The sequence below is a fragment of the Leptosomus discolor genome, chromosome 3, assembly GCF_034619465.1.
Source record: "Leptosomus discolor isolate bLepDis1 chromosome 3, bLepDis1.hap2, whole genome shotgun sequence".
NCBI lineage: Eukaryota > Metazoa > Chordata > Aves > Leptosomiformes > Leptosomidae > Leptosomus > Leptosomus discolor.
Window position 1 is genome coordinate 51095647 of NC_141393.1, and position 25277 is coordinate 51120923.

Below are 25277 nucleotides of genomic sequence, written 5' to 3' on the forward strand. Positions count from 1 at the left end.
TTATATGGCATCAAGCCTTCCTGCCTACACATTTCTGTTCATGGCAACATTTTACCACTTATCAGTACCAAAAGACTGGCTCACGTCTCCTGATATTAGAAAGCTGGTCTTTCTTGATTAATGGATAGCAAGTGCAGCTGCCAGGTGACCAGAAAGGCCAGAAACAGAGTTCATCTCAAAACCATTACCTGACAGTTGCCTGTGTTGGTACCTCCATCTGTAGGAGGCTGAGTGTTGTGCCTGCTGTGATTTTAATTCACCTGGTCTGTATTCACAGCAATTCAAGTCTGATTAGGTCAGAGAGGCCACAGAAAAATCTGTGTTGACTGTTGTTTTGGTAAGACTTTCAGGGCTGCTGCATGCCCATAGCATGACACCAAAGGAAATGTGTATCAGAAGAAACAGTGAAATTAAGGTTTGATTTAGGCGTGAAGGACCGTGTGTGTCTCTGAGGATGGTTATGAGCTCTGTCAGGTGGGTTGTGCTTACCTTCAAGGCTGCCTATTGGCACTTACACATTTAAGAAGTGTTTAGCACAACACAATCTGTGAAAATCGCAGCCAGTCCTAGCCTGGAGGAGATCAGTAGCCCTAGACAGGCTCTGTCAAGCATTCAGCCATGTCCACACTTGAAATCATTTGCTGCTAAAGATGTACTGGCAGCTCCCAATCCTCAACACAACAGTGGTGGATTATCGACAATGTACGTGGGCTGTGGGGGCACTTTTCTACGTTTCTAACTGACAGGTCTGTGCCAGCAAAACTCACTCACATGGGCCAGGCCTGGAGCCAGTCCAGCCCCAGGTTGCATTTCTGACCGACGTTTGCATAGTATCAAACTCTGCTTTGGCTTTGTTTACACACACAGAAACCGTAGGAGTATAATTAGCTTGGTTAATAGGTTGAATTGGCACATAGCTATTGTGTGTCACCATTCAGTGCCATTAGCTCACCAGAGCACGCATGTAACACAGTTAATACCCAGCACTTCCGATTCCGCGCAGAGCGCGCCTGCACGACCAGGCTGTACCGGCTCCTTCGCCGGCCGCTTGGGGCAGGCCCTGGGACCCTGCACCGGGAACGCACACTGCAGCCTTCCGTGTCTGACAGCGAACGGCTGCTGCGCGGACGGGGGAGGCTCCTGTCCTCGCTCGACCAGTCCATCCCGGCCTCTACCCTGAAAACAGGCCCGGGCTCCGCGCGGGTCCCGGTCCTGCGCTGGGCCGTTGTGAGGCCGTTCAGTCGCGCTGCCCACCGTCGGCGGGTGTTCCTGGAGACCCGGAGGTGGGGTGCGGGCGGGGCACGGGTGGGCCGGCCCGCCGGGACCGCCGTGGGAGCCCAGGCTGCCGCCGGCTCGGCCCGGCCTGGCCTCCCCAGGAGCCTCGAGTAGGCCTGGGCCTCCATAGCAACCACCCCCTAGCGACTGCCTGCCGGCCCAGCCCGACCCTCGGCCCGTCCGCCTAGCAACCGCCCTGCTTCCGGCCTCCTGATTCGCTGGCCCTCCCCGGCAGGCCGCCGAATTCCTATTGGCTGTGAAGGGGGAACAGGCGGCGATTGGCTGTGACGGCGGAGGCGGGGCGGGTAGTGGAGACGAAGGGGGCGGGGCGGGTTGGCGGGGCGGGGCTCGGACGGTGGGGAGAGGCCGCGGTGGGGTCGGCGGCCTGCTGGACTCATTGGGCGCGTGGTGTGGAAGGATACGGCAGCCGGGCGTTGGTGCAGTGGCAGGGCGGAAGCGGCGAAGAAGAGGAACGCTCTGCTGACGTGAGCACGCCGGGCGGGGACTCGGACCCCTCCGCGTCGGAACGGGCTCGCCCCGGCCGGGGAGGGGGGGAAGGGGCGTGAATCGGTGGCGTTCTCCGCCGTGAGGAGGAAAGAGAGCCGTGGTCCTGACGGGCAGGCGCCCTCCGCCAATGGGGAGGCAGGGCTGGTGCGGACCCCGAGGCGATTGGCCGGCGGGCGGAGAGGGAGGGGCATGCGCGCGCGACAGAGCCCGCCCGGAGCGGCAGGGCGGGGCGGCGTGGGGGAGGGGTGCGCGGGGTGACCCACCATCCCCCCTATCTCCCTCCTCCTCCTCCGTGCAGGGTCGGCCCGGCAACATGGCCTCGGAGCTGGAGAGTCTCAACCCGAGCGCGCGGATCATGACCTTCCGCCCCACCCTGGAGCAGTTCCGAGACTTCAGCCGGTACATCGCCTACGTGGAGTCGCAGGGCGCCCACCGCGCCGGACTGGCCAAGGTGCGACCCCCTTCTCCCTCCTGGGTGGAGGCTGCACCGCCTGGCCCCGGGCCGCGCCTCGGGCTCGGCCCTCGTCTGCCGAGCGAGGCCGGACCGCCTCCGCCCTTTGTTTACCCCGCAGTGCCGGTGGGGCGGGCGTGCCCCGGCCGGGGTTTTCAGCCCGGCTTCCGCAAGTTGTGAGGCTTTCCCCGACGGGGGCCGGCCCGGCGTGCTCGGCGGTGAATGGCCGCATTTTGCTTCCCGCAGATAGTCCCTCCGAAGGAGTGGAAGCCGCGGCGGTGCTACGATGACATCGACGAGCTCGTCATCCCAGCGCCCATCCAGCAGGTGGTGACGGGGCAGTCCGGCCTCTTCACGCAGTACAACATCCAGAAGAAGGCCATGACGGTCCGCGAGTTTCGGAGAATCGCCAACAGCGACAAGTACGTCCGCGTCTCCGCGTGGGCAGCTGCTGCAGGAGTTCCTGTGGCATGAATTCCCCGGTGCCAGGTCCTCACTCCAGACTGGTGCTGGTCGGAGGCATGAACCTAACGCCCTGAGCCGATGAGGTGTGCTTGTAAAACTGGCTTGTGGATGGGGACCTTTGTCACTTGTGTCGTCTGGCAAGAGGATATTTAATGTCGACAGAACTTTTTGTTTTTGGTGTGGACTCCTATATGTTTGTCCCCAGTAGCTAGACCGTCGAAATATTTACTGAACTGTAGACAAAGGAATGTTCTTGACATGAAAAAGGAGACAGAGAAAAGATCACTTAAAAGCAGTTTAAGCCAAGTGGCCTTTGAAATAACTATTTAGAAATAGGATTGGAATTGCCAGTGGCAGTCAGTCCACTGAAGGTTGTTTATCTTGCAAGAGCAGTACACATCAGATATCTTAGAATTCTGTTTCTTTAATAGAATAGTTTAATGAAAATTACTCTTTTATGCTATGAATGTAATTGTCTGGAGTGTATGTGTGTGTATATGTGTATACACACACACATTAAATAGGTGTTAAGAGTGTAAGTTTGATCCCCCGGTGCTGCACAAAGAGGCCAGTGTATAGTCAGCAGGGAATGGACATCAAGAGCAGGTAGTTTGTAGGTAAACTGAGCGTACTTGACCAGTTTAATGGCAGGTGAGTCTGGAAATGTTTGTTGTTTTTACAGTGGCAGGAAACTTTGGTTTCATTTTGGTTTGCTTTTTTTTCCAAGTTTTTCTTTGTATCATTTCTGGTTTTGACTACATCCTTCCTCACTAAGTAGTGACAACTAGAAAGTGAAATTGTTTTGACCTGAGAGAAGTGCACAAAGCCAAAATGAAAGTAAACTGAAATGGGGAAAGTAATTTTCTTGATCATCTGTTCCCAAGTCTCACAGGAACAGAGCTGTGGCTGCTCCCATTGCTGTTTTGGGAGTTAGGGGTCTGGCTGATAACATGCATTAGGTATTTTTATTGTAGCTTTTGATTCTTGCAGTGGTGGACAACGTTGGTTTAGACTCGTCAAGTATCAAACTGCAAAGACATTAGTCTTCTTGTTTTTTCAGGTACTGCACACCCCGCTACACAGACTTTGAAGACCTTGAACGAAAATACTGGAAGAACCTTACATTCAATGCCCCCATCTATGGTGCTGATGTTAATGGCACGCTTTATGACAAAGTAAGAAAACTGTTTTGGTTTTCAGTTAACGGTTACCACTGTATATTGCATTCCATAAATACTAACGTAGCATTTGACTCTTAACTTTCAGAAGGAGTTAGAGTCTTCGCAGAGTTCCACCTTCTGGAATAGTCAGGAACACAATAAACCATAGGTTTATAATGTACTCTCCATTTAACCCAGACGGTTAAAGAAGGCTAATAGAGGTAACATTCTAAGGGACCTCTGTTAGCACTTCAGTGTAATACAGTTTACTTGAAGAAAGCAAAAGCCACTGTGGCATAAGTGTTGCTTTTATACTGCTTTGTCCTGAAAGGTGTACGAGAGTTGTAGGTGTTGATCAGTGAACACGTGCTGCTTTGGTATCCACTAGTGTATGTATTTTTGTGGGACCACTCTGTAGCCATCATGTGTTATGATGATAAAGATTAGAAAAGGGTATGCATTCTACTTGCTAGCCTGCTAATTATGATGATTTACCCTTAAAGGATATTTGGCATGAAAATCTGTTCAAGAGGGTTCAGATGTCAGTTCAAGCTCACGCTATTGTTTTCTGCTCTGTGAAGTCTGTAGCTTCATGATTATGTCTCCTTCCTAATCATTATGTTGGTTGATAACTTTTTTTGCCTCCATAAACGTGGCTAGTAAGCAGTCAGTGTGTAAACTAACACCATGTGAAACTTGTTTTAGGTGAACTGGCTAGTGGTTTGAGCTGTGCCCATAGATGGTTTGCCTTGATGTGCAGTTTCACAAGTATCTGATAGCTTTTGCAACTATTGCCTTAGTTGTGCAGTTCTGTTCTTCGTAATGCTTGTTTAACATGAGACTTGTGTTTTACAGCATGTAGATGCGTGGAATATTGGCAGGTTGAACACGATCCTGGATATTGTGGAGAATGAAAGCGGCATAACCATTGAAGGAGTGAATACTCCTTACCTATATTTTGGTATGTGGAAAACTTCCTTCGCTTGGCATACCGAGGACATGGATCTCTACAGTATTAATTACTTGCATTTTGGGGAGCCCAAGTCATGGTAAGATTCTCTAGGAAAACTTATGGATGTAGAAAAACAATACCATAAAATACTGGAGTCAAAGTCGTGAAGTTACGAGAGTTGACTAAAGGACTTACCATCCTTCTGATCTTGCACTGAAGTTGTATCTGATGGCAAGAACACTAGAAACCTGTAAGGAACTGTAAAGCACTGTGTGTTCTCAGCATTTGTTTGGTTACCTTCTAGAAAATCCATTTGCTGTCCTGATATAAAAGAGTTCTTCAGAATTGCAATATAGGGTGCACATGCTGCTGTGGTAGGGCCAGAACTTGGAAAACTTGTTTATGATTTCCTGAGGCTCTAAAATGACCGTCCAGAGGTAATATGGCTGTTGTCATGCAGGCACTAGGGGAACAGGCAATTTTTAACAGACTTTGAAATGTAGCTGTTTATCATACATCTAAAAGCAGGCTGGTGGATCCAGTGTCTGAGCTTTCATGATTGTTTTTAGGGAGGCTCCCGAATTTTTCTGTAGCCTGGGTTGCATTTTAAGAGTGAATCATTCCCTTCTGTTCACAAATACATTTCTCAAGCAACTTCAACAATTGTTTCCATGGCACTTCTGTTGGAAACTAGCATTTTTGGCTGTCTTTTAATACAACTTTGAAGTAAAAAATAATAGCCAGCGCCATGTGACCAATGAATAACCCCATGCAGTGGCAATAGCATGGGAACACAAAACAGAATAGTTCAGTCAGATAAACCTTTTGGCCATTGCTTCTTTTACAGTAGTACGTGGAAGAATTTAACTTTGATACCTTAGTCAGATTTATTTAACAAGGAGCTCTATCAAGAATATAGCAATCTGTTCCAGAGCACACGCAAACGAAGTAGGTCGTTTTATTTACTGTGGTTAAACCAACTGGGAGTTTTGTGGCACCCATAAAAAAGTGCCTACAGAGAGAGATGTAGCACTAAAGAGCACGCTGCAAGTTGTGCACATGTTAAGGATGTGGCATTGTGCCTGAATTAGTCCCATCTTGGTCTGAGCAGCTGAAAGATTATTCCGTTCTCTCTCTTGCTCCGTGTTCCTTCTTGCACTAATAATTGCACAGCTGTGAACTGGGACAGGTCAGAAAGTGCTCTTCCCTTTCTTCTTGGAATTCATGTATTGCTGTGCTAATTAAATACATGAGATTTTTTACTTCCTTGGCTGCTTAAGTGAAAGTCAGTGGAGGACATAATCAGCTTTTGGCTTTTAATTTTTCTTGGGATAGAGAGGTAAAAGTCCTTGATAAAGATTTTTAGCTTTATGTCATTGAACTGTGAAAGAGATAGGGTAGAGATGGACAATTTTTTTTAAGTCATACCTTGATGCCTGTTTATGATTTCCAGTCAAACTTTGAGATTTTGTCATGTCACTTGAACTTAACAGACTTGTTCTTATGACTGCAGGTACTCTATCCCTCCAGAGCATGGGAAGCGACTGGAGAGACTTGCAAAAGGTAATCAGGCAATTCATGTCCTGCCTTTTGCGGAAGATGGGATGGACAGCTGCAATGGGTTTCAGCTCATTTAGAGTACCACATGCCTGTGACATTCATAGGCACAGGCTGGTGTGACCAAACAGATAATTTGCCTTTTAGAATATATTACTTCTGCGTTTTTGTTTATAGTATACACACAAGAGAAGTGTCGTATTACAAATAATGCAGAAATGAGAAAATCCTTAACTATTGATTATTAGAACTGGAAGCTTGTTATAGCTGAGGGAAGATCCTTCTACATGCAGTCTTTCTTACGCTGTTTCAAACTGGCATCTGTTAAAGATAAATCTCCAGGTGTTGTCCTTTTTCTTCAGAACGCAAGCTACCACTCTTCATATAAGGAGGTCCATACTTGTAGGCCTAGGGAAAAATACTGTTTAAACAGTAACTTTTACTGAAAATTACTGAAAAATTAATTTAGGTCACAGCACAACAGTAACATCTCTCCTTGCCTTTATTTTGAACAGGTTTCTTTCCAGGAAGTGCCCAAAGCTGTGAAGCCTTCCTCCGTCACAAGATGACCCTTATATCTCCATCAATTCTGAAGAAATATGGCATTCCATTTGATAAGGTGTAGAAAAGTAATCATGTAGATACCAGCTCAGTCAAGAGGTTCATGCAGCACTGTTTCGCCTCTAACAGCTGCCAATAGCAAATGATTAGAGAGGAAAACAGGAACAGGGTGGCTAGAAGGCAATCCTTTCCCACTGTGCCTCCGTTTATCTAGCAGTTGGGGCCTGAAGGAGTTTGAGACAGAAAAATCCATCAAAGACTATTAAAAACAAAGGCTCTGTCTTCTGTGGTGTTTTTTCTAACTTAAAACTATATGCAGCATTCTGTGTTAGATCAACTTCAATGCTTAGCTGTGTATTGAGTGAAGAGAGATTGTTCTTTTTTTGTTTCAGACTTTGTCCCCTGCTAATTTCATTTGTTGCGATCTGCCTCCTCAGTAGAAAATACATCTTGTTCCCTAATAATTTTTTTATTTCATTAATAACTTAACTTCTTTATTTTTTCAGGTGATAACCTGCCACAGCCCCACCCCCCCACCCCCCCCACCTTGAAGATCTAGTCTTTAAGTCCTTATTCAGAAGTACTGTCACATCTGTGTGGGCAGCTGAAGGGTTTTGTTGTCATGATCCTTTGTTAGTGGGGAAATCTCAAAGAGCAGCAGCAGAAGGCTGACTGAGAGTTGTACTTGAATATGAACAGCAAAAGAAAACAGTAGTAAATATACAAATTGTGTGTGGACAGAGATTTTACTTGGTGTTAGGTACTGTTCAGCCAAACCTGTAGCTGATACAGATAAGTACCTTTATGACCTCCACAGAGCTTGTCACAGAGTAGTTCATATGTATGACCGCTTCTGTGCTGTTTTGTCCAGTTGCGTTGTGTTGGCATAAGTAGGAGAATTGTGAAGGTAAGTATCAAGTCTATCCATTGCAGCAAGTAACTCCAGCCTCCACCTGTGTGGGTGGGGGTTTCAGATACGCTGCATGAGGGGTACAGGAACTCCTTTCATTCAGACCTGCCAAGTAGACTTAAGTTGTGAATAACAATGTGCTGTCTCCTCTGTCTTCTAGGTGACACAGGAAGCTGGAGAGTTCATGATAACCTTTCCTTATAGCTATCATGCTGGCTTTAATCACGGCTTTAACTGTGCTGAATCTACCAACTTTGCTACTCTGCGGTGGATCGAGTATGGGAAGCAGTCTGTACTGGTAAGTGGTCTGTTGCCATCCTGCTGCGTACAAATAACCTAATGCTCTGCTGCTCATTAAACGCCCAATGTTTATTCTAAGGGAGTGAATTCAGTGCTTTGTCCATTTAAGATGTAATGTTACTTTCTGGTATGGTAACAGTATCCCGTCAGCCTCCTGTTTCATGTCCTTGTTTCAACTATGGATAGCATATAACATGTTCATTAGCATTGTGTAGATCAAGTGAGACTTCAAAGAAAAGCAGAGGACTGATTGTCTTTCCAGAGATGGAAGGGTATGCTTGGTGGTCAGGACTCATCAGTATTGTCTGATGTTTTAACCACTTTATTGACTGTCTAGCCTGGAAGTATGACTTTGGTAAGTTAAGTCACTTATCAAAATAAGTATCTTAGCTGAGCCTTTAAACTGGATAGTGTTATATCCCTGTAGAGGTGCCTTACAAACATGGGTTATATTTTCAGAAGTAGTTGTAACCATGCCCAGATGAGGGGAACCCCTACTGCTTTGGATAGGCCCAGAATTTTTATGGCTCTGACTTCCTCATTATAGTCTCTCGCTTTGCTAGCCGTTTTTGTGTGAGCTCATTTTAAAACAGTCAGCTTCTACCAGCAACTCTGTAAATAGGCTGGTGAGCTTTCTTACTTAGTTATTGCGGTAACATTTGGTTTTCTGTTTCATCATTTTTGCTGGCTTTTCTGCCCAGTTTTTGGTAACTTAGTGTATGCCCTTTTGGTTTCCTGGGAAAGAGTTGAGAGTTCTGATGCTGTTATGCATAACTGGGATTTTTTTTTCTTTAGTTACGCTCCTGAAAGCGAAGTAATACAGAAATGCAGAGTAGAATTGTTGAGTATGTGCCTTACTTGAATATTTTCTGTGACTTCAGTGCTCGTGTCGGAAGGACATGGTGAAGATCTCAATGGATGTGTTTGTGAGGAAGTACCAGCCAGATCGTTACAAGCTTTGGAAAGCCGGGAAGGATGTGACTGTCATTGATCATGCTCTTCCAACCCCAGAGGCTGCAGAGTTCCTTAAAGGGGATCTCATGCAAAAGGTCAAGAATGGGAAACAGTGTGCTGAGGCCATGGAAACAGGAGAGATGTGTAAAGAGGAAGTGGACGGGGATGAGATAAAAAGGTAGTGCTTTGTATAGTCCTCTGCTTTTCTGTTGGATTGTTAGAAATCAGACCCAGCTGCAATTGAATATTTGCCATTCTGATAAAACAGCAGCAGTTAGTTACCAATAATCTGTTTTCTTGGGAATAGCATTTGCTCTTCATTTTTTTTACTGTTTGAGTCCACATTGATGATGGTTTGTGGTAGACTGGAAATGCACCAGATTGGAAAGTGGACAGAGTTCCAAAGCCTGGATTGGAAGTGTGCAGCATACACTGGGAGGCCAGAAGCAAAATGGGGGGTGTATTGGGGTCATGGGACAGTACTTGCTGGCAAATTCTGGTACTACCAGTGCTGCAAGCTGTGAGTGACATTGGTGTGCGGTTAGTTCCTGGTTGCTGAAAGCGGACAGGCTAATCCTCTAACTTTTTAGCAATTAAATATTTTTCAGCCAGTGTCAGCTACTATTCCTAAAGCTGTCTTTTGTGGTGTTTTTGTTGTTGTTTTGGTTTGTTTTGGATTTTGTTTGTTGGGGTTTTTTTTTATTTAAAGTAAAGAATGCCTGGCTAGAACATAGCTGCCTAATACATGATTAACAGATGCTGAGGAGTCGTCCTTAAGGATTACTGACTCTGCTTCTGTAAAGGCAAAGAAAACACTTCAGAATAATTTGGAAACTGTTTGGCTTGCCAGATGCTGTCTTGTAAAACACTGATCCAAACCAGGCTGCATTTTGTGCATCCAAACCGAAATTCAACACGCTTACGTGTTTGGTAACCTGACATACGGATTTGTCTCCTGCAGCATCCCCAAGCATCGTATAGGAACAAAAAGGCACAGGGTCTGCCTGGAAGTGCCTCAGGAGGTGAGTGAGAGTGAGGCCTTCCCCAAGGAGGACCTGAGCTCCACGCAGTATGAAGTGGATATGGCAGAGCCTTGTGAGAGACCTACAAATGAACTTGTGCAGCAAGGTGAACAAAGGCTCAAGCTTCCAGGTAACTGTGTGTCAACCTTTATCCTGGTATGACAGGACAGGGTATTACTCTTCAGGGAAAGAAGCTGCTAGAACTGAATCTGGGGCACTCTTTCATATGATGCTAGTTGGTAGGATGTTCTCATGTCCAAAAAAAGCAGACATTAGTTTGTCAGAGCAATGGCAAGCACTTAAAAAATTTACTGTTGTGAGACTTGAGATTAATTTTTACAAGACCGAAGAATGCATCTAGAAAAATCTTAGGTTGTGCCCTTTAGTTAAATTTGTCTGACACATCCGCCACTGGATTGAGGAAATAAAATAACAGCTTGAACTGTTAGTTTTTGTGGCCCATCTGTAGATAACTCCCCAGTGAGAATTATATAGAAGAATGCTGGGGGAGGGCTAAGGTGTAGGCAGCCATCCTGTAGCTGCTTCAATGAATGACTGACCAGGTAGGTCATGGGGATGTTGCCTTTCAGCTGAATTAAAGAGAACAGGAAGTATTGCTTGGGACTTGCTTAAAAAGCTGGTGTTTCTAGCTTTTTATTTTTGCTCTTTTTATTTTACCTGCCTGCAAACAGAAGTATATTGGATGCCTCAGTAGCCTAAGGTCCTCTATATCCCTGTAGTGTAATGTAACCTGTTTGTAGAAATTGCTTAGTAAAACACATGCACACTTCCTGGTAGTGTGGTCTGGTATGCTGTATAGATGTTTTATTTGTGATTTTGTAGTAAGTAGGCTGGAGGAAAATTGATAATTAATGTGGCTTGCGATGGGTCGGTTATCCTTGCTCTTAAGGGAGGAGCAAGGGGCTTATGGAACACTATAAGAACAGGGCAAACATATCTGATACCTCCCTCTATATTCTGTTTTCCAGCCCTCTGCAGCCTGTATTTAATAATCTTCTATTGGTTTGTCGGTTTGTATTTTGCTTTTAAGTCTCCATGAACCTTGTAACGTCTTACTTGCAGCATCAGGTGGCCAGGAGTTGGGTTGTTCAGCTACACTGTGTAAAGGATCATCTCTATTTATTTTGGATTTACTGTCTGCTGGTTTTGTTTGATATACACTATTGATATACTAGTTCTTGTACTGGAAGATGCAAAGAGACAATGCTTTTATTCTCTTTCTCTCTAAGCCACCCATGATTTTATAGGTGTTTGAATTAGTAATCTACTCTTTACATGACTTAATGTCACTTTTTTGTGTGTAGAAGTTTGCTTTCCTGTTTGGCTGTGTGCAAATCTTTGGACAAATGTTCTCTCTGCTGCCTAGACTTTTAGAAAAAGTCAGTATATCCTTTCTTCTAGATTGTGTGGACTCAGACAAATTTGAAGAACTGAAATTGGTGAAGCTTGAGGAGGAAGAAGAGGAAGAACAAGAAGCAGCTGCGTTGGATCTCTCCATTTCACATGCTTCAAATTCCACTTCAGTGTTGTCAACCTCAAAGCAGAGTGCAACATCCAGTGTTCAGTCCAGCTCACCTGCAAATTCTGGTTCTTCAGACTCTGAATCAACTGATCTGTTGGCAAAACGAACCCTTCCTGGGCCGGCTGGGGTGCTTACAGTCCATAGCTATGCTAAAGGGGATGCCAGCAGATCTGACAATGAACAGACTTCAGGAAAGAAAGCCAGTGCCACCGCCGGTATGAACGAGCAAGAATTGGCAGAGGTATGAATGGCAAGAGTCCTGAAAGCTTAAGGGCTGTATTACATGGTCATGGATTTGCTGTGACAGAATTTCTTATCTGCACAGATCACATTTTCGTTCTGTTGGTGTTTGCATAGCAGTTTAATGTGTTTATTAATACCTATGGGTTTTGCTAAACAAACAAGAATTAAGAGACCCCTTGTTTTGAGAACTCGTCTAAACTATATAAGTACTTTAAGAGAAAGGGTAGAAAATCTTACCTGGTGGTGTCTTTTAATTTACTTTGTTTCCCTCTAAATCTGTGTTCAGAGAGTGGGAGGCCAATAATGATTATGTCTTCAAAACTCAGGAATTAGAGAAACAGAACAGCAAATGGGCAAATCTGTTGATGATTAAGCTGAAACTGAGAAAGAGTTCTCATGGGTATTTAAACTAAAGAAATTCTGTTGCTGATGCTGATGTCTCCCTTGCATACTCCATACAGGGAAAAGGTGACATTTTGAATAGGTATACATAGTTTTCCCCAGTATGGTGTGTATTGAAACAAATTTTCTATCAGATGGTGAGTGGGAATGCTAATTTACATTTCAATAAAAGCATTCCTGTTTATTCGAAGTCTTGTATCCAACTTTATGTAGGAGATCAGAGATAACAATTGTTGTGCTCTCTTCTGGCTTCTTTTATGAAAAGACGAGGTTTAAAAAGATGCAAGATGCATTTAGTTGAAGATTCCTTCTGCTCTTAATGGAATAACAGATTAAAAAAAAGGTGGGAGAGGGTTGTTCTTACCTACTGAGAGGCTTCCTGGGCTGTTAAAATCGTTGCCTTTATTGCCTTTCTTGTCAGGTTAGTAGTGATTTTGTCAGTGTGTCACATGTTTTTGCATAAGGCTAAGGGAAGAGGAAGTAACTATTGTTGTAGTCTCAATCTGTCTGGAAAGACATCAGTTCAGGTAATGAGCAGAGAGGATGAAAGTTTCTTTCATTTAAAATAAGCCTGTTAGTTTGAGGTACAAATGAATGCCGTAATGTATTTTTTTAAACTACTTTTAAATTTGAAATTTTTAAGTTGATACACGAACTGAGGATTTCTCCAGATTGCATGAGACTTCTTATCATGGCTCTTCTAAGTTGAACCATTCAACTTGTCTGTCTTTTGTTTCTGTCTTTTACATGATTTGCATATAAACATCCTTGCCTGAAAAGCTACACTGGGACCGGTGAAAAGTCTCTGTTCTAATGGCTCAGTAGAGCTGGTACAGCTGTATCTGGTTTTCCCTAGCAAAAGTGCTCTAAGCAGTTCTTCCAAAACCAGCTAGTTTAGAGCTGAAGTTAGTTTGTTAGAAATAAAATCGTGGAAGCATGTGTGTATTTTGTGTAAGTTTCTTTAAGTTCAGAATAAATTCCTTTAAAAATAATGTCAAAAGGACATGTGCTAATTGACTGCTGAATTGTTGATCCTTGTCCAGGTAGCAAAGGAGTACCTAAGATCAATGAAGGAGAGTAAGAAGTCCAAGGGGCGTCGCCAGCCATTGAGCAAGCTCCCACGTCATCACCCGCTTTTGGTTAAAGACTGCGTTAGTGATGATGGTAAGTAAGCCTTGTGCTCTTTGGAAAACTGTAGAGAGGGGCTTAGCTTCTGTGGACAGTGTGGGGTATTCTGTTAAGTAGCTGGCAATAAACAAGAGTCAGCAAGTGACACCTCTCCATCCTAGATGTTTTTTTCTGTGCTTGTGTCGTTACATTTTTCTCTTGAATGATGTCTTCTTTCTTTCCTGTTTCATTCTTTGGAAAGTCACAACTCTGAAAGAAAAAGCAGTATCAGAGACTGTTGCATAGTTGCATCTGCCTTGGAGCATTGCAGTAATTGATGTAAATATTCATGATTTAAAAAACAAACAAACCAACCAACACTAGATTCTTTGGCTGACAGCCTTAGTCTTGATGGTGCTGTTCTTATGCAATAAGCCTATCCTGTGTCTGCACGGTTTCTTGATTAGTAGAAGCCTCTTAAAAGGGAGACTGAGTTACTGGTTCCCATCACACTTCTGTCAGTTTGATTTCCAGCAGTCTTTCTTTCCTCTCCATTCATAACTTCTTGCCTTATTTAGTTTCATTTGCAAGGACACATAATCACTGAGTTAGTGATCTCTTATCGCAGAGGCATCAGAGCAACTAACTCCTGAAGAAGAGGCTGAGGAGACAGAAGCATGGGCCAAGCCACTTAGCCAGCTGTGGCAGAATCGGCCACCAAATTTTGAGGCTGAGAAAGAATACAATCGGACCATGGCTCAGCAGTCTCCTTACTGTGCTGTTTGTATGCTCTTCCAGACCTATCAGGTATGTAGACCAAGTCTGTTAATGTTACTGTAGGCATAACTGAATAGGTTGCCGCTGTGATGCATAGTTTTTAAAATGTCATTTTGCATACTGCCAGTTAACAAAAGCTGATCTGTGTTGCAGTCTCCCCAAGGAATTGTTCCAGGAGAGCACAACTGGGTGAACCTCACCACACCTGTGATGGAGTGCCTGGGGGTTCCCAGGGCCTCGCTTAGCTGTTCAGCAGAAGTTTTGTGTTCTGTGGCTTTTGCTCGAACCGCAGAATGGAGCTTGAACGTTGCTGGAGCCGACTATAAAATCCAATTTCTCTTTTCCAGACTGACACTTTCACTTCTACACTTTTTTTAAAAAACACTTTTAAGTCCACTCACAGCACATGGTCTTTGGAGAGCTGGCAAGGAAGAAAGCCGTTTAATTAAAAGGATTTAGGGTTGTGTTTATGAATGGCATAGATAGAAAATCTGTCTTTTCTTGTGAAAAATGTGCTTTAACAAAATTTGGATGTAGCAATGCATATCTTGGGATGGGTTGCAGAACCCCTTTGTCATGTTGACTAGATGCTTGGGCAGGAGTCCTGTGCTGATTTTTTATTTATTTATTTATTTATTTCTGTGCCTGTGTTATTTTAAGGTAGCTTGTATAGTTGTCTGATTGCACGTTGGACCTGCAACTTAAGGATAGGTTATCTCTTCCCATATGCTAAGTGTATTTGATTTGAGATTGCTGTATGATTACGGTGGCACTAGAAACGTGTTCACCACATTTTGGGAAATAATGATCTCGCATTGTTGTTGAGGGTTTATATTGCATATAGTTCCTGATTTCCATGAAAGTCATAGATGATAGTTTCTGTTCTATCTTGCTATTTCTGTCCAAGAGTAGGTTTTTGTTAGGACTGGAAATTCTACATAGAAGCTGCATAGTGTATGGGGATTTCACTATGCCGACAGTGATAAAGTTTAACAATTTGAGAACAATTTAAGTTCTGTTAGCTTCCTTTTTGAGTTCTAAATGCTAAGCGGAAAACTCTCGCTCTAGGTTTTCAAATTTGTCTACACCAGGCAGTGAAGCAGAAACTCTTCCAAGATTTGAGCAGTGGTTAGGGTCTTTGTTCCAACTTCAGAAAGTCTATAGCAAGACTGGGAACTCACTTCACTTACCCATTCAAATAAAAAATTGGCACAAGATGCCAGACAAATACTCACTTTTCCTTTGTGAAGAAGAAAAGTAGCTGCTTGGAAAAAGTCGCATTTTCTTCAGTTTTGTTACAGATTTCCCTCAGTTTTTTAGTCTTTTGCTTTATGTTTAATGTTTAGTATAAATTAGTCTTACGGAATCCGAATAAGTAAGACTTGTTGAAAGCATGTCAGTTTCCTTCCAACTGTGATTCTTCCCTGGACTTTTTTTCTTACCTTTTGATGCATTGTAGGAGGGACAGTGAGCTTTATTCTGCTACTGCAATTTCCGCTAATAATATTTTTAAAAGAATAGGGAAGCTGTTCTTGTAGTGGCCTGTGAGGTACAAAAGATGGTTTGAAACATTTCTTCAGAGAGAGATTAATTTCTATTTAGCTGTTAAGAAGGGTGAGTTGAATGGAAGCATACCTCTGTAAACTTTACCTGTAATTGCTGCTTGGTTTGACATTGGTTTAGATTAATAAATTACAAAAGATTAGCCTGCAAGTCTCTTGAGCGTTAACTGGGAAACTGCATTTTTAGTTTGCTTATTTCCCAGGAATAAATTAGTTTCAAAGACCATTAGGCTTGTTCAGAACTACACTAGGAAAAAACAATGGGGATTGCAGTAGGTATCTATTTGTGTACCTTTATCTTGCCTCAGTATGGGAGGGTTATGATCACAATGTTGGATAGCAGTGTTACAATACTCTGTATTAGAGGATGAGGGGATGCAGCAGAGGTGATAACATCTCTTCTGTCAGAAGAGATGCAGTTTGATGTGTATCTTGTTGCTCATCAGAGGGTTGCAGTTCAGACTTTACGTTTAGCCTTTTTGGGTAGAAAATAATTTAATTCTGTAGCTGCAGTAGCTGAGGATTTTATAAACTAACTATATTTTCACCTAACCTACTAACTCTTCAGTCTTTCAGCACCTTCATTCTTTCTTTAAATTGGATTTATGTATGGAATAAGGGCGAGTAAAGATGATACGAAATGGTTTTACTTGTAAAATTTAAGTTCCCTGCTTTTCCCTTATAGGCAGAGTGTGGAGGGAACAGTCAAAACTCTGGAGTAACTCCAGCTGCCATGGATGGGAAGATCCGAACCAAACCCCTGATTCCTGAAATGTGCTTTACTACAACTGGCTGCAGCACTGACCTCAATCTTTCAACGCCCTACTTAGAGGAAGATGGAACCAGTGTACTCATCACCTGCAAGAACTGCCATGTCTGTGTTCATGCAAGTGAGTGCATCTAGACTTAACCCTAAACTCTGGTGTTCTCTGTAGTAAGTCTGTACATCACAAGCCTCTACCAGTCTGTTTAATATATGAATAGACTGAATCTGAATGGTATATACTTGAGTGCTAGCCATTGAAATACGGAATTGGCTGCATGGATAACTTTAAATATACAGCATCATCCTGAGGCTCATTGATTTCAATTCCTGCTTTACTTCTTGGCCCTAGGGGAATGGGTCTGAGTTGAGGTAAGCTCTTAACTGAGGTGTGTCTGTTCTAGGTTGTTATGGTGTATCCCCTGACAAGGCCACTGAAGACTGGATGTGCTCCAGATGTACAGAAAATGCCTTAGAAGAGGTAAAGTTTCTCATAAGCTTCTCACAAATGGAGTCTGGTACATCTGGGAACCTGACTGCAAAATTCATTTCCATAGTGGTGTGGAATTTTTTTTTTTAATTCTCTCCTGTGAAAAGAAAGCAATTTAGAGAATGTTTAGGAACTGGTCTCTTGTATTTTGGCGCTTTTTAGGCCATAGCGATGGGATCCTTTTAACTAGTGCAAAAAGGCTGAGCTTACTTGAGTCGTAGGGAAGATGTTCTGCATGAATGTGGGAATAGCTCCTTTGTCTGTCTTAATTTCTGTTAGCTGCTATTTCTAAAACAAGAAGTTTTTAAAACTTCTGTTAGTAACTAGAGAGATATGCACATGTGAAGAAGGCAAGAAGAATGGGATTCCCTCAAAAAGCTATATAGATTCTAAATCAGCAGAACAGGCCAGCCTTTCAAACTGTATTTGCTTATGTTCGTTCCAGATCCTTTTACACGTTCTCAAAGGATATAGGCTGTAAAAGGAACCTGTAACAAACAAGTTGAACAAGTTTTCAGTGGTAGGTCTGCTTGCCTTCAACAGACTTGGAGTCTGTATTTATGGCCCTAAGGGCAGAAGCTTTTGAGAGCTAAAGGTATGATCTGTACAAGGTAGTTAGTTCTCTTCTGACAGTGAAACCATTTTCTTCCTCTGGATGTGCATTTTGAGGAGGAAGTTCTGAAGCAAGTGTACTGCTCTGGACTTCACTCTTTCAGCTAATGTTTTCTTCCTTGTGCCAGGACTGCTGTTTGTGTTCATTACGGGGAGGAGCACTGCAGAGAGCCAATGATGACAAGTAAGTGTTACAGATTTTTTTTCATCTTAAGGGAGAAGCTCGATTCTTAAGTAGCTGAGGGCAAGCTAGTAAAGCCAGTGTCTGCGTTTGGTGTAATGGAGTGACCAATAACACCTTTCACACTTTGTGTTGCTGGGGGGGCTATGGTAACGTGCGTTCATTGTGTTCACGTGCAGCAGTCATCATCTTTTCAGGTAATGCCTCGCTCATTTTGTTGACAGCAGCTGTTAAGTGCTTTGCATTTTATAGTGCAGAGATGTAATGTACAACGTAAAAATAAGGTTCCTGGTGAGATAACATGTCTCAGTACCTTCTCACAGAGGCTTTTGATTTCCCCATGTAGTGTGTGGTGGCAATGGAGACTGAGGACAGCCATAACTTTAAGTAGCACAACACACTGAAATTCAGGGTACCTCTGCAGCAAATATACTGCATACAACTACCTGTCCTGTGTCCATTGGTGTGGTGGATAATCTGAAGTTATTTGATGAAAAGTAGCAGTGGGACAGACTTGTAGCACCATGAAGTAACTGAAACCTGGCCTCCAGAAATTTTGTGGACATCGTATGGAGCCTCAACCATTTGGTCACAGTCTCAAAAGTAATCTAGTAGTGATGGAGCAGTTGCTTTGGGTCAGATTTGTGAAAGAATAAGCCTATCAGTTGGGCTTTTATAATGCAGGTGTGCAACCAGCACAAGCCACACTAAATGGCTCTCCCGTTGGGCCTGTTAGTAGTAGATTGGAAGTATGAAGAAGTCTTGGTTTTGCCCTGCATGTGGCCTGTTACTAGCAGTAGGGAGGAAGATCACACTGCTAGTTTTCGAAGGCTGTTTATCGTGGTTTATATGGCAAACTTCTACAGAACTGTATTTACTTAAATTCCAAAGCATCCTCTGTCAGCCTAATGCATATTACTTTCTTTTTCCCTACTTCTATCCTGACAGGTGGGTTCATGTGATGTGTGCTGTAGCTGTACTGGAGGCAAAATTTGTGAACATTGCAGAGCGGAGTCCTGTAGATGTTGGCAAAATTCCCCTACAACGTTTCAGACTTGTAAGGATCACCTGTGCTTCACTGATGGGGTTTCAAAGTGTCTCTCCTGTCTGTTCAGAATGTGGGAGACTTTGCTTATGCCTTCAAACCCAAGTCGTTTCCTCTCCAGACTGAACAGTTTGATCTGCTCTGTTCTTGTATGGGAAATGGTGGTTGTCCCTCTTGCCATTTTTTGAACCTTTCCCTGTTCCAGTACACGTTTATTTACATGAACCAGCAAGGGGGGCACTGTTTTCAGTACATGGCAAATGACGTTTATACAGTGGTGTAATGGTGACATTTGTTATTTTTCTAATCCCTTGTATTTAACTTGCTTTATTGACTGCTATTGAGCAGTGCGATGCTTCAGGGTGTGTGAGACATTTGTATAATGGGTAAATGTCTTCAGCAAGAAAGCAACTGTGCTTAACTCTAACAGCTCAGTGTTGAACAGAAAATTATTTTAACTGCTTTGTATATGCTAGTGCTTACAGATAACATTTTTTTTCTTACAACAGCCCATCAGGCCTGACCCAAGTGTAATTGGGTCACTGGTGGTAGTGATAGAATTTTAACTGTTACTTCTGTGGTCTTTCCTCATTATTCTGCTCTTGTTGCTTGTCTTTTGTGTAACTTAATAGTCAAGTGCTGAAAGGCTGTGTTGACTTGGGAGCATTGTAGGCTGATTTAATCCAAGATCTCCTGCTGCTAGCATCCTTGGGTTGCATGCTTTGTGCATGTTGAAACCTCTGGTTTCCTGTCCACAGAAATGCATCTTCTGCAAGAAGCGAAGAAAGAGAATTGCAGGTTGCTGTGTACAGTGCTCACATGGTCGGTGTCCCACATCCTTCCATGTCAGCTGTGCTCAAGCAGCAGGAGTCATGATGCAGCCCGATGACTGGCCGTTTGTTGTTTTCATTACCTGCTTCAGGCATAAGATTCCATCTCAGGCAGAGGTGAGTAGGTGTGTGATTCTCAGGATTTGAACTGCAGTAACTTGGAGAGATTGTAAAGTTTTAGACTGTGTGAGTCTTAAAACTTCATTGCAGGCTTGGCTTTCTCATGATGTTCAGTATAATCTAATGGTATTCGTCTTGGATTTTGATCTCAATCTTGCTGCTGATATGAGTGATCTTAGCCAGGTCCTTTATTGTAATTTGGTTTGCATCCCAGAAGGACTGAGGCCTTGCATCACTCCTGTGGCTGTTGTAACGAGGAATAACAGTGGAGTTTGTGCTTTGATACTTAATATGCAGGAGTCAGTGCTGGGACTGCATCAGGCTGCATGAGTGGTCATAGAATTTCACGTTTAAGTGATTAGTTCATAAAGTTCCTGTGTATCCCTTTTAGCCATCAAAACTACAACAATCTGTTAGACAATATTTACTGTAAAGGCCTTGCATTGCTCTGAAGAATGAGATCTTAATTTACTAAGTAAATTAAGGACAGCAGCATCTAACAGATTAGGCTTTAAGCATTTGAAATTCCAGAGGCAGAACTTTTCTAAAAATGCTGCTGATCATGTCTTGAGTAGGGTTACTCACCTGAATGAGTATACCTGAGCACATCCTTTATTGAGTCATTGTGTAAAAAGCGATGATTTTTTTTTTTTTTTTTTCTTCCCCCCTCTTCTCAGCGAGCTAAGGCTGCACTCCAGGATCTGTCACCTGGACAGATAGTCATCAGCAAGCACAAGAACGGTCGCTTTTATCAGTGTGAAGTGGTCAGCCTTGCAAAGGAGACATTCTACGAGGTCAACTTTGATGATGGTTCCTTCAGTGATAACCTGTATCCAGAGGACATTGTGGTATGTTACGCAGTGGGAGTCTGACCACAGTAGAGGGCACATGATGCAAGTCAATTGTTGCTGCTGCAGAGCAGACACACCAGGGGTTTTGGTAATTGTTCCAACCCTAGGTCAAGTGGTGGCTGCGATGTGCTGCAAGATGGCCTTAGGGGTGTTACATGAGACTGACTTAACTGAGGACACATAGGAACAGGTGTAACAGGGACTGCCCCTAATTTTTGACGGCTTAGCGGTGGTAGATCTGAAGGAAAACCTGCTGATACTTGCATACCATTCCTGCATGAAGTACTTTGAAGTTGGGCCTCCTGTTGGGATTTAAATACAGATGACATGGATGTCTCTTAGCCTAATTCTGCATCCTTAAAATGGAGTAATTGTTGGAGTGGTGTGCAGTGTGACTGGGATGGACTCCCCAGTGATTTGCTGAATCTTCACATAAGGAAGCTGCTTACCCTTCTCCTTGTCTCTCTCACCTTCCTCCTTTATGCTGTAGAGTCGAGACTGTCTTCAGTTAGGTCCCCCTGCTGAAGGGGAAGTTGTGCAGGTCAGATGGACAGATGGACAAGTTTATGGAGCCAAGTTTGTCGCATCACATGCCATCCAGATGTACCAGGTACAGAATTGTTGTCTGAAAAGTTGTCATTTGTAACAAGCTGATTATGTTAACAGGGCTGTTCTTAAAGCCAGCAGAGCTGTAGGGGAGTCATGATTAAACGCTTCAGCAGAAGTTACTCAGTGTTGTCAGCAATACTAGGTGCTGGTAGCGGTTGCTGGAGTTAAGAGCAAAGTGGTTGCTTGCAGCTGTACTTATATCTGGCTCTGGATACCTACTTGAAAGTGTCAGCTTCTGAAAAACTGCAGGTCTGCAATTCTTAAGTAGACTCTGTTCCTGTAGCTTAAACTACTTAAAATAAGTTTAGTTTTGCATTTCTCTGTTTAGTGAGAGTGTATCAGGCCTGGCACATTTCCAAGGGGATGGATGTTTAGGCTGTCATAAAAGTGACCAGCCAGACTGTCTTGTCAGGTGTTACAAGAATATCCCAAAACTTGCTAGGCTACTTCTACGGTTATGGGATTGGTGAGGTTTTGGTTAAAGTCCGTTGCAGTGTGCATACCTGCGTATGTATCTTATAAAATTCAAGTAGTAGAAGGTTATTTCTTGAGAGGCCTCTGGGAGGAGAAGGCAAGTTCTTGGTAGCTCTGGGAGGGTTCTAACTTCTAAGACTCCTGGCAGAACAAGTTTGTTTTTCTTCTAGGTGGAGTTTGAAGATGGGTCACAGCTGATGGTGAAAAGGGATGATGTGTATACTCTTGAAGAGGAGCTTCCTAAGAGAGTGAAGTCAAGGCTGGTAGGTAAACAGGGTCTAGACTTGTACTGAAGAAGCTCATTTAACTTAATTTGTCCTTGAACAGCAAGGTGAGTGCATGGCAGCGAAAGATTACAGTCTGATCCTCTCTTCAGTTGTTGCAAAGCTTGGTAGTTGATCAAGCTACAAAAGCAAAGTTCTGTCTCACTCTGGAGAGGCTTTAATTCTCCTTCTGCAGAGACTGGAGTTGGTAGTACAGAGTCACGTGGGCCAGCACGTTAGTACCCTCTCATGCCTGTATTCCTAAGTTTCATTGTCTGTTCCCATTGCAAAAGAATGGCCGAATTTCTGCACTAACCCTTTCTTCCACAAAGTTCTTAAGGTGGCACCAAGAGAGCTGGCTGTTTTTTAAAATTGTAAAATAATTGAGGTGGGAATGGTCTCTGCAGGTCTCTGCTCCAGACAGCTGTTCCAAGCAGGGGTAACTGATGTCAGGCAGCGTTGCTCAGGGCTCTCTCCAGTCAAGTGTTGATTATCTCCAAGGATGGAGATCCCACAGCTGCTTTGGGTCTCTGTTCTGTTGCTTTATGCTTCCCGCTACAAAAAAGCGTAACTGTGGACAGTATGCTAGGGTATCTTGTTTTACAGCATGATCGTGCACACCGTAATGCAGAACCTGTTGGCTGGCACAGCGGATATTAGAGGTTTAAGAATGAACATACCATACCTGGATTCTGTAACCAGGTGTTTAAACATGCCTGCTCCATAAGGCACAAAATACACTAGACTGCTGGAAAGTTAGAACAGATGAGTGTGTTTATTCCTTTAAGAAAGTGATTGCGAACTTAAATTAGTTGCTCAGTTAAATCTGAAACCTGTGATTCTTTAGATCTCTGATTACAGTTCACTTAAACTTATCCCCAGACTTTTAAATCAAATTTCTTAAATATTTTTCTTCTTGCGTTTGGTCAGTTTAAGAAGGCTGAGTGTTTCCAAGTGTCCTGACTTGATTCTTCCTTACATGCACTAGGAGGATGTGGAGGCAGGGATTTGATCTGTGTTCTAGTGACTAATTCTGCTTTTTCTCTTAGTCAGTAGCTTCAGATATGCGCTTCACGGAGATCTTTGCAGAGAAGGAGGTCAGACAAGAGAGGAAGAGACAAAGAGTGATCAATTCACGCTACCGTGAGGATTACATTGAACCTGCATTGTACCGGGCCATCATGGAGTAGGCACTGCCTGTGGCAGAGGAAGAAGATGCCCACCTCCCCCAAGGATTTAAACGCTCCAGTACAACAGGCCATATTTGGATGCTTCGAATCCAGGGTTTTTTTGTTTTGTTTTTTTAAGGAAGCTAAAAAGCTAATGCTCTGCAGTAGCTGAAAGGCAGCTGTTGGATAGTAAAACAGATCCCATTTGCTGAAGCCGATGCCTGCGGACTCCTGGTCTGAAGTTGGGTCCTTACTAAATGAGGCAGCTTGGGGGTGTTGCTTTCAGCTCGTCGAGCAGTCTTGCTTTTTTATTAGAGACAATTTTGACAGGTGGCAAACTCTTTTTGGGAGTTGTAGCCAGGAATCTTGGCAGCTGCAGAATAGTATGGTCTATTCTTTTAATTGAATGATGTTCCTGATTTTTGGGAGTCTCCCTGGTGAGCACACCTGGGCTTGAGCAGTCAGTATTACTGGTGCTTGAAATTGAACCTCTTTTTATATTTATATCCATCTTTTTGTTGCAAGCAGCTTCAGTCTCTTGTTTCTCAGTACCTCCTGAGGGTTGAGCTGTAGGCTGTTCGGATCCAAGCAAACAGGAGGTGCTTGTGTGAACAGGTGAAATGTGAAATTGAATACCATAGGAGAAATTATCTAATCCTCCATTTAATATTTTGTTCTGATACTTGTTTTCACTTACTTAATCACAAGTTTAACTGTAATAGTATGTGCTTCAGAAGCAATGAAATCTGTGGAGCCCTGCACAGTGCAGCCTTCTAACAAGAATAGGCATTCAGCTCCCAATTGAGATTCAGCTCCCAAAGAGTTTCTTTTGAGTTTCTCCCCACCCTCTCTAAGGCAATAATGATGAAAGGGATAGAGTCTTAGCTGTCCCTTCTTGAAATCCAAGCATCACAGTACTGGGGATGACAGGACAGCAGTATCTGAAGCAGTGCAGTGCCTTTTCTATGGCAGCACTGTCTGCCGTGTGGCTGCAGGCTTTTGCTTACAACAGCTAATGGGTCTGAGGCAGATAAAGCATGCACTGAACTGTACGTATTACTGAAAGGCTGTGTAATGCTCTTCTGAAGCAGGAGTGCTGCTGTGTTGCTGTCTGGCAAAGGTTACCGCAGCATTTTCATAGAGTATTAGTAGAGCACATCTCAGTTGTGTTGGTGAGAATGTTGCTACCCCAGCAATAGGAAGCTGAGTTAAGCTGGGTAGTAGGTGTACTAGGAAGATGTGCCAACTTGCTCCTTGTAATTTAAGCATTAACACACAACAGTAGGAACTGTGTAAATACACACTCCTTTCCCATTCTGTAGGAAAGGGGTGTTAGGCTGTGGAGCCGATGGCCACCTTCTTTTTTCATGGAATGATGGGGTGCGGGGGAGTTGGACTAGATGATCTCCAGAGGTCCCTTCCAACTCCTACCATTCTGTGATTCTGTGACTTTTCCTGCTGGAGAAAGTTATGGTTATGTCTTCTCCAGAAACTGTTCAAGAGGAAAATTTTCTAGTGAAACAGACCTAATGCATCCCTGCTTCTACAGGGACATGGCAACGTGTCTGCAAAGTCTGGATTTGTAACTTTCTTCCTTTTGTTACATAGGAATGCTATAAACCAAACTCTTCTGAAACCCCGGTGCATCGATTTGTGATTAGCAATAAAATGTATTGTGTAGTGATACAACTCTTGATCAGAAAAGAAATAAACTACAACTTTTATAAAGAAAACCTTACTTATCCCTACATTTTTATAGGGTCAGGAGGCTGATATGAGTAGCAAAGATTTGCACAACACTCTTTTGCGTAGAGGTATTCTGTCCTATTTTTGTGCTGGAATACCTTGTTCATCAGTATTGGAAGGCTTAAACAGATTCTGAAAGGAGATAGTGGCTTTCCTTTGTGTGTTTTTTCTTTTTCCCATGTCCAAAACTCCTGGTCTCAGGGTATTAAATCGTTTTCTGATGAATAGGATAGTTGGCTTCATAAAACTAGGATGTTAAGACTGGAGCTAGTAGCTGCAGTTACTCTGGTCTAGGAATGAAATTGCACTTTGATGTCTTAGCTTGTACATAAGCCTCTATGAAGTGATGTGCAGTGAGGAAACATGGAGAAAAGCT

The 25277-nt window shown here is 43.4% G+C and overlaps 1 protein-coding gene across 1 annotated transcript; it reads left to right on the top strand.

Annotated features, from left to right (window-relative positions):
- The first annotated feature begins 1731 nt into the window (after positions 1-1731).
- Positions 1732-23368, top strand: KDM4A (lysine demethylase 4A). Its single transcript, XM_086462878.1, has 22 exons — positions 1732-1760; positions 2081-2233; positions 2480-2655; positions 3759-3873; positions 4714-4907; positions 6324-6373; positions 6883-6986; positions 7999-8136; positions 9020-9270; positions 10054-10244; positions 11537-11898; positions 13346-13466; positions 14038-14216; positions 16434-16638; positions 16916-16992; positions 17742-17797; positions 18743-18851; positions 19598-19786; positions 20467-20637; positions 21131-21250; positions 21894-21986; positions 23036-23368. The coding sequence occupies exons 2-22, from the start codon at positions 2096-2098 to the stop codon at positions 23174-23176; spliced, it is 3180 nt and encodes a 1059-aa protein (XP_086319004.1). The 5' UTR covers positions 1732-1760; positions 2081-2095; the 3' UTR covers positions 23177-23368.
- The last annotated feature ends 1909 nt before the right edge of the window (positions 23369-25277 follow it).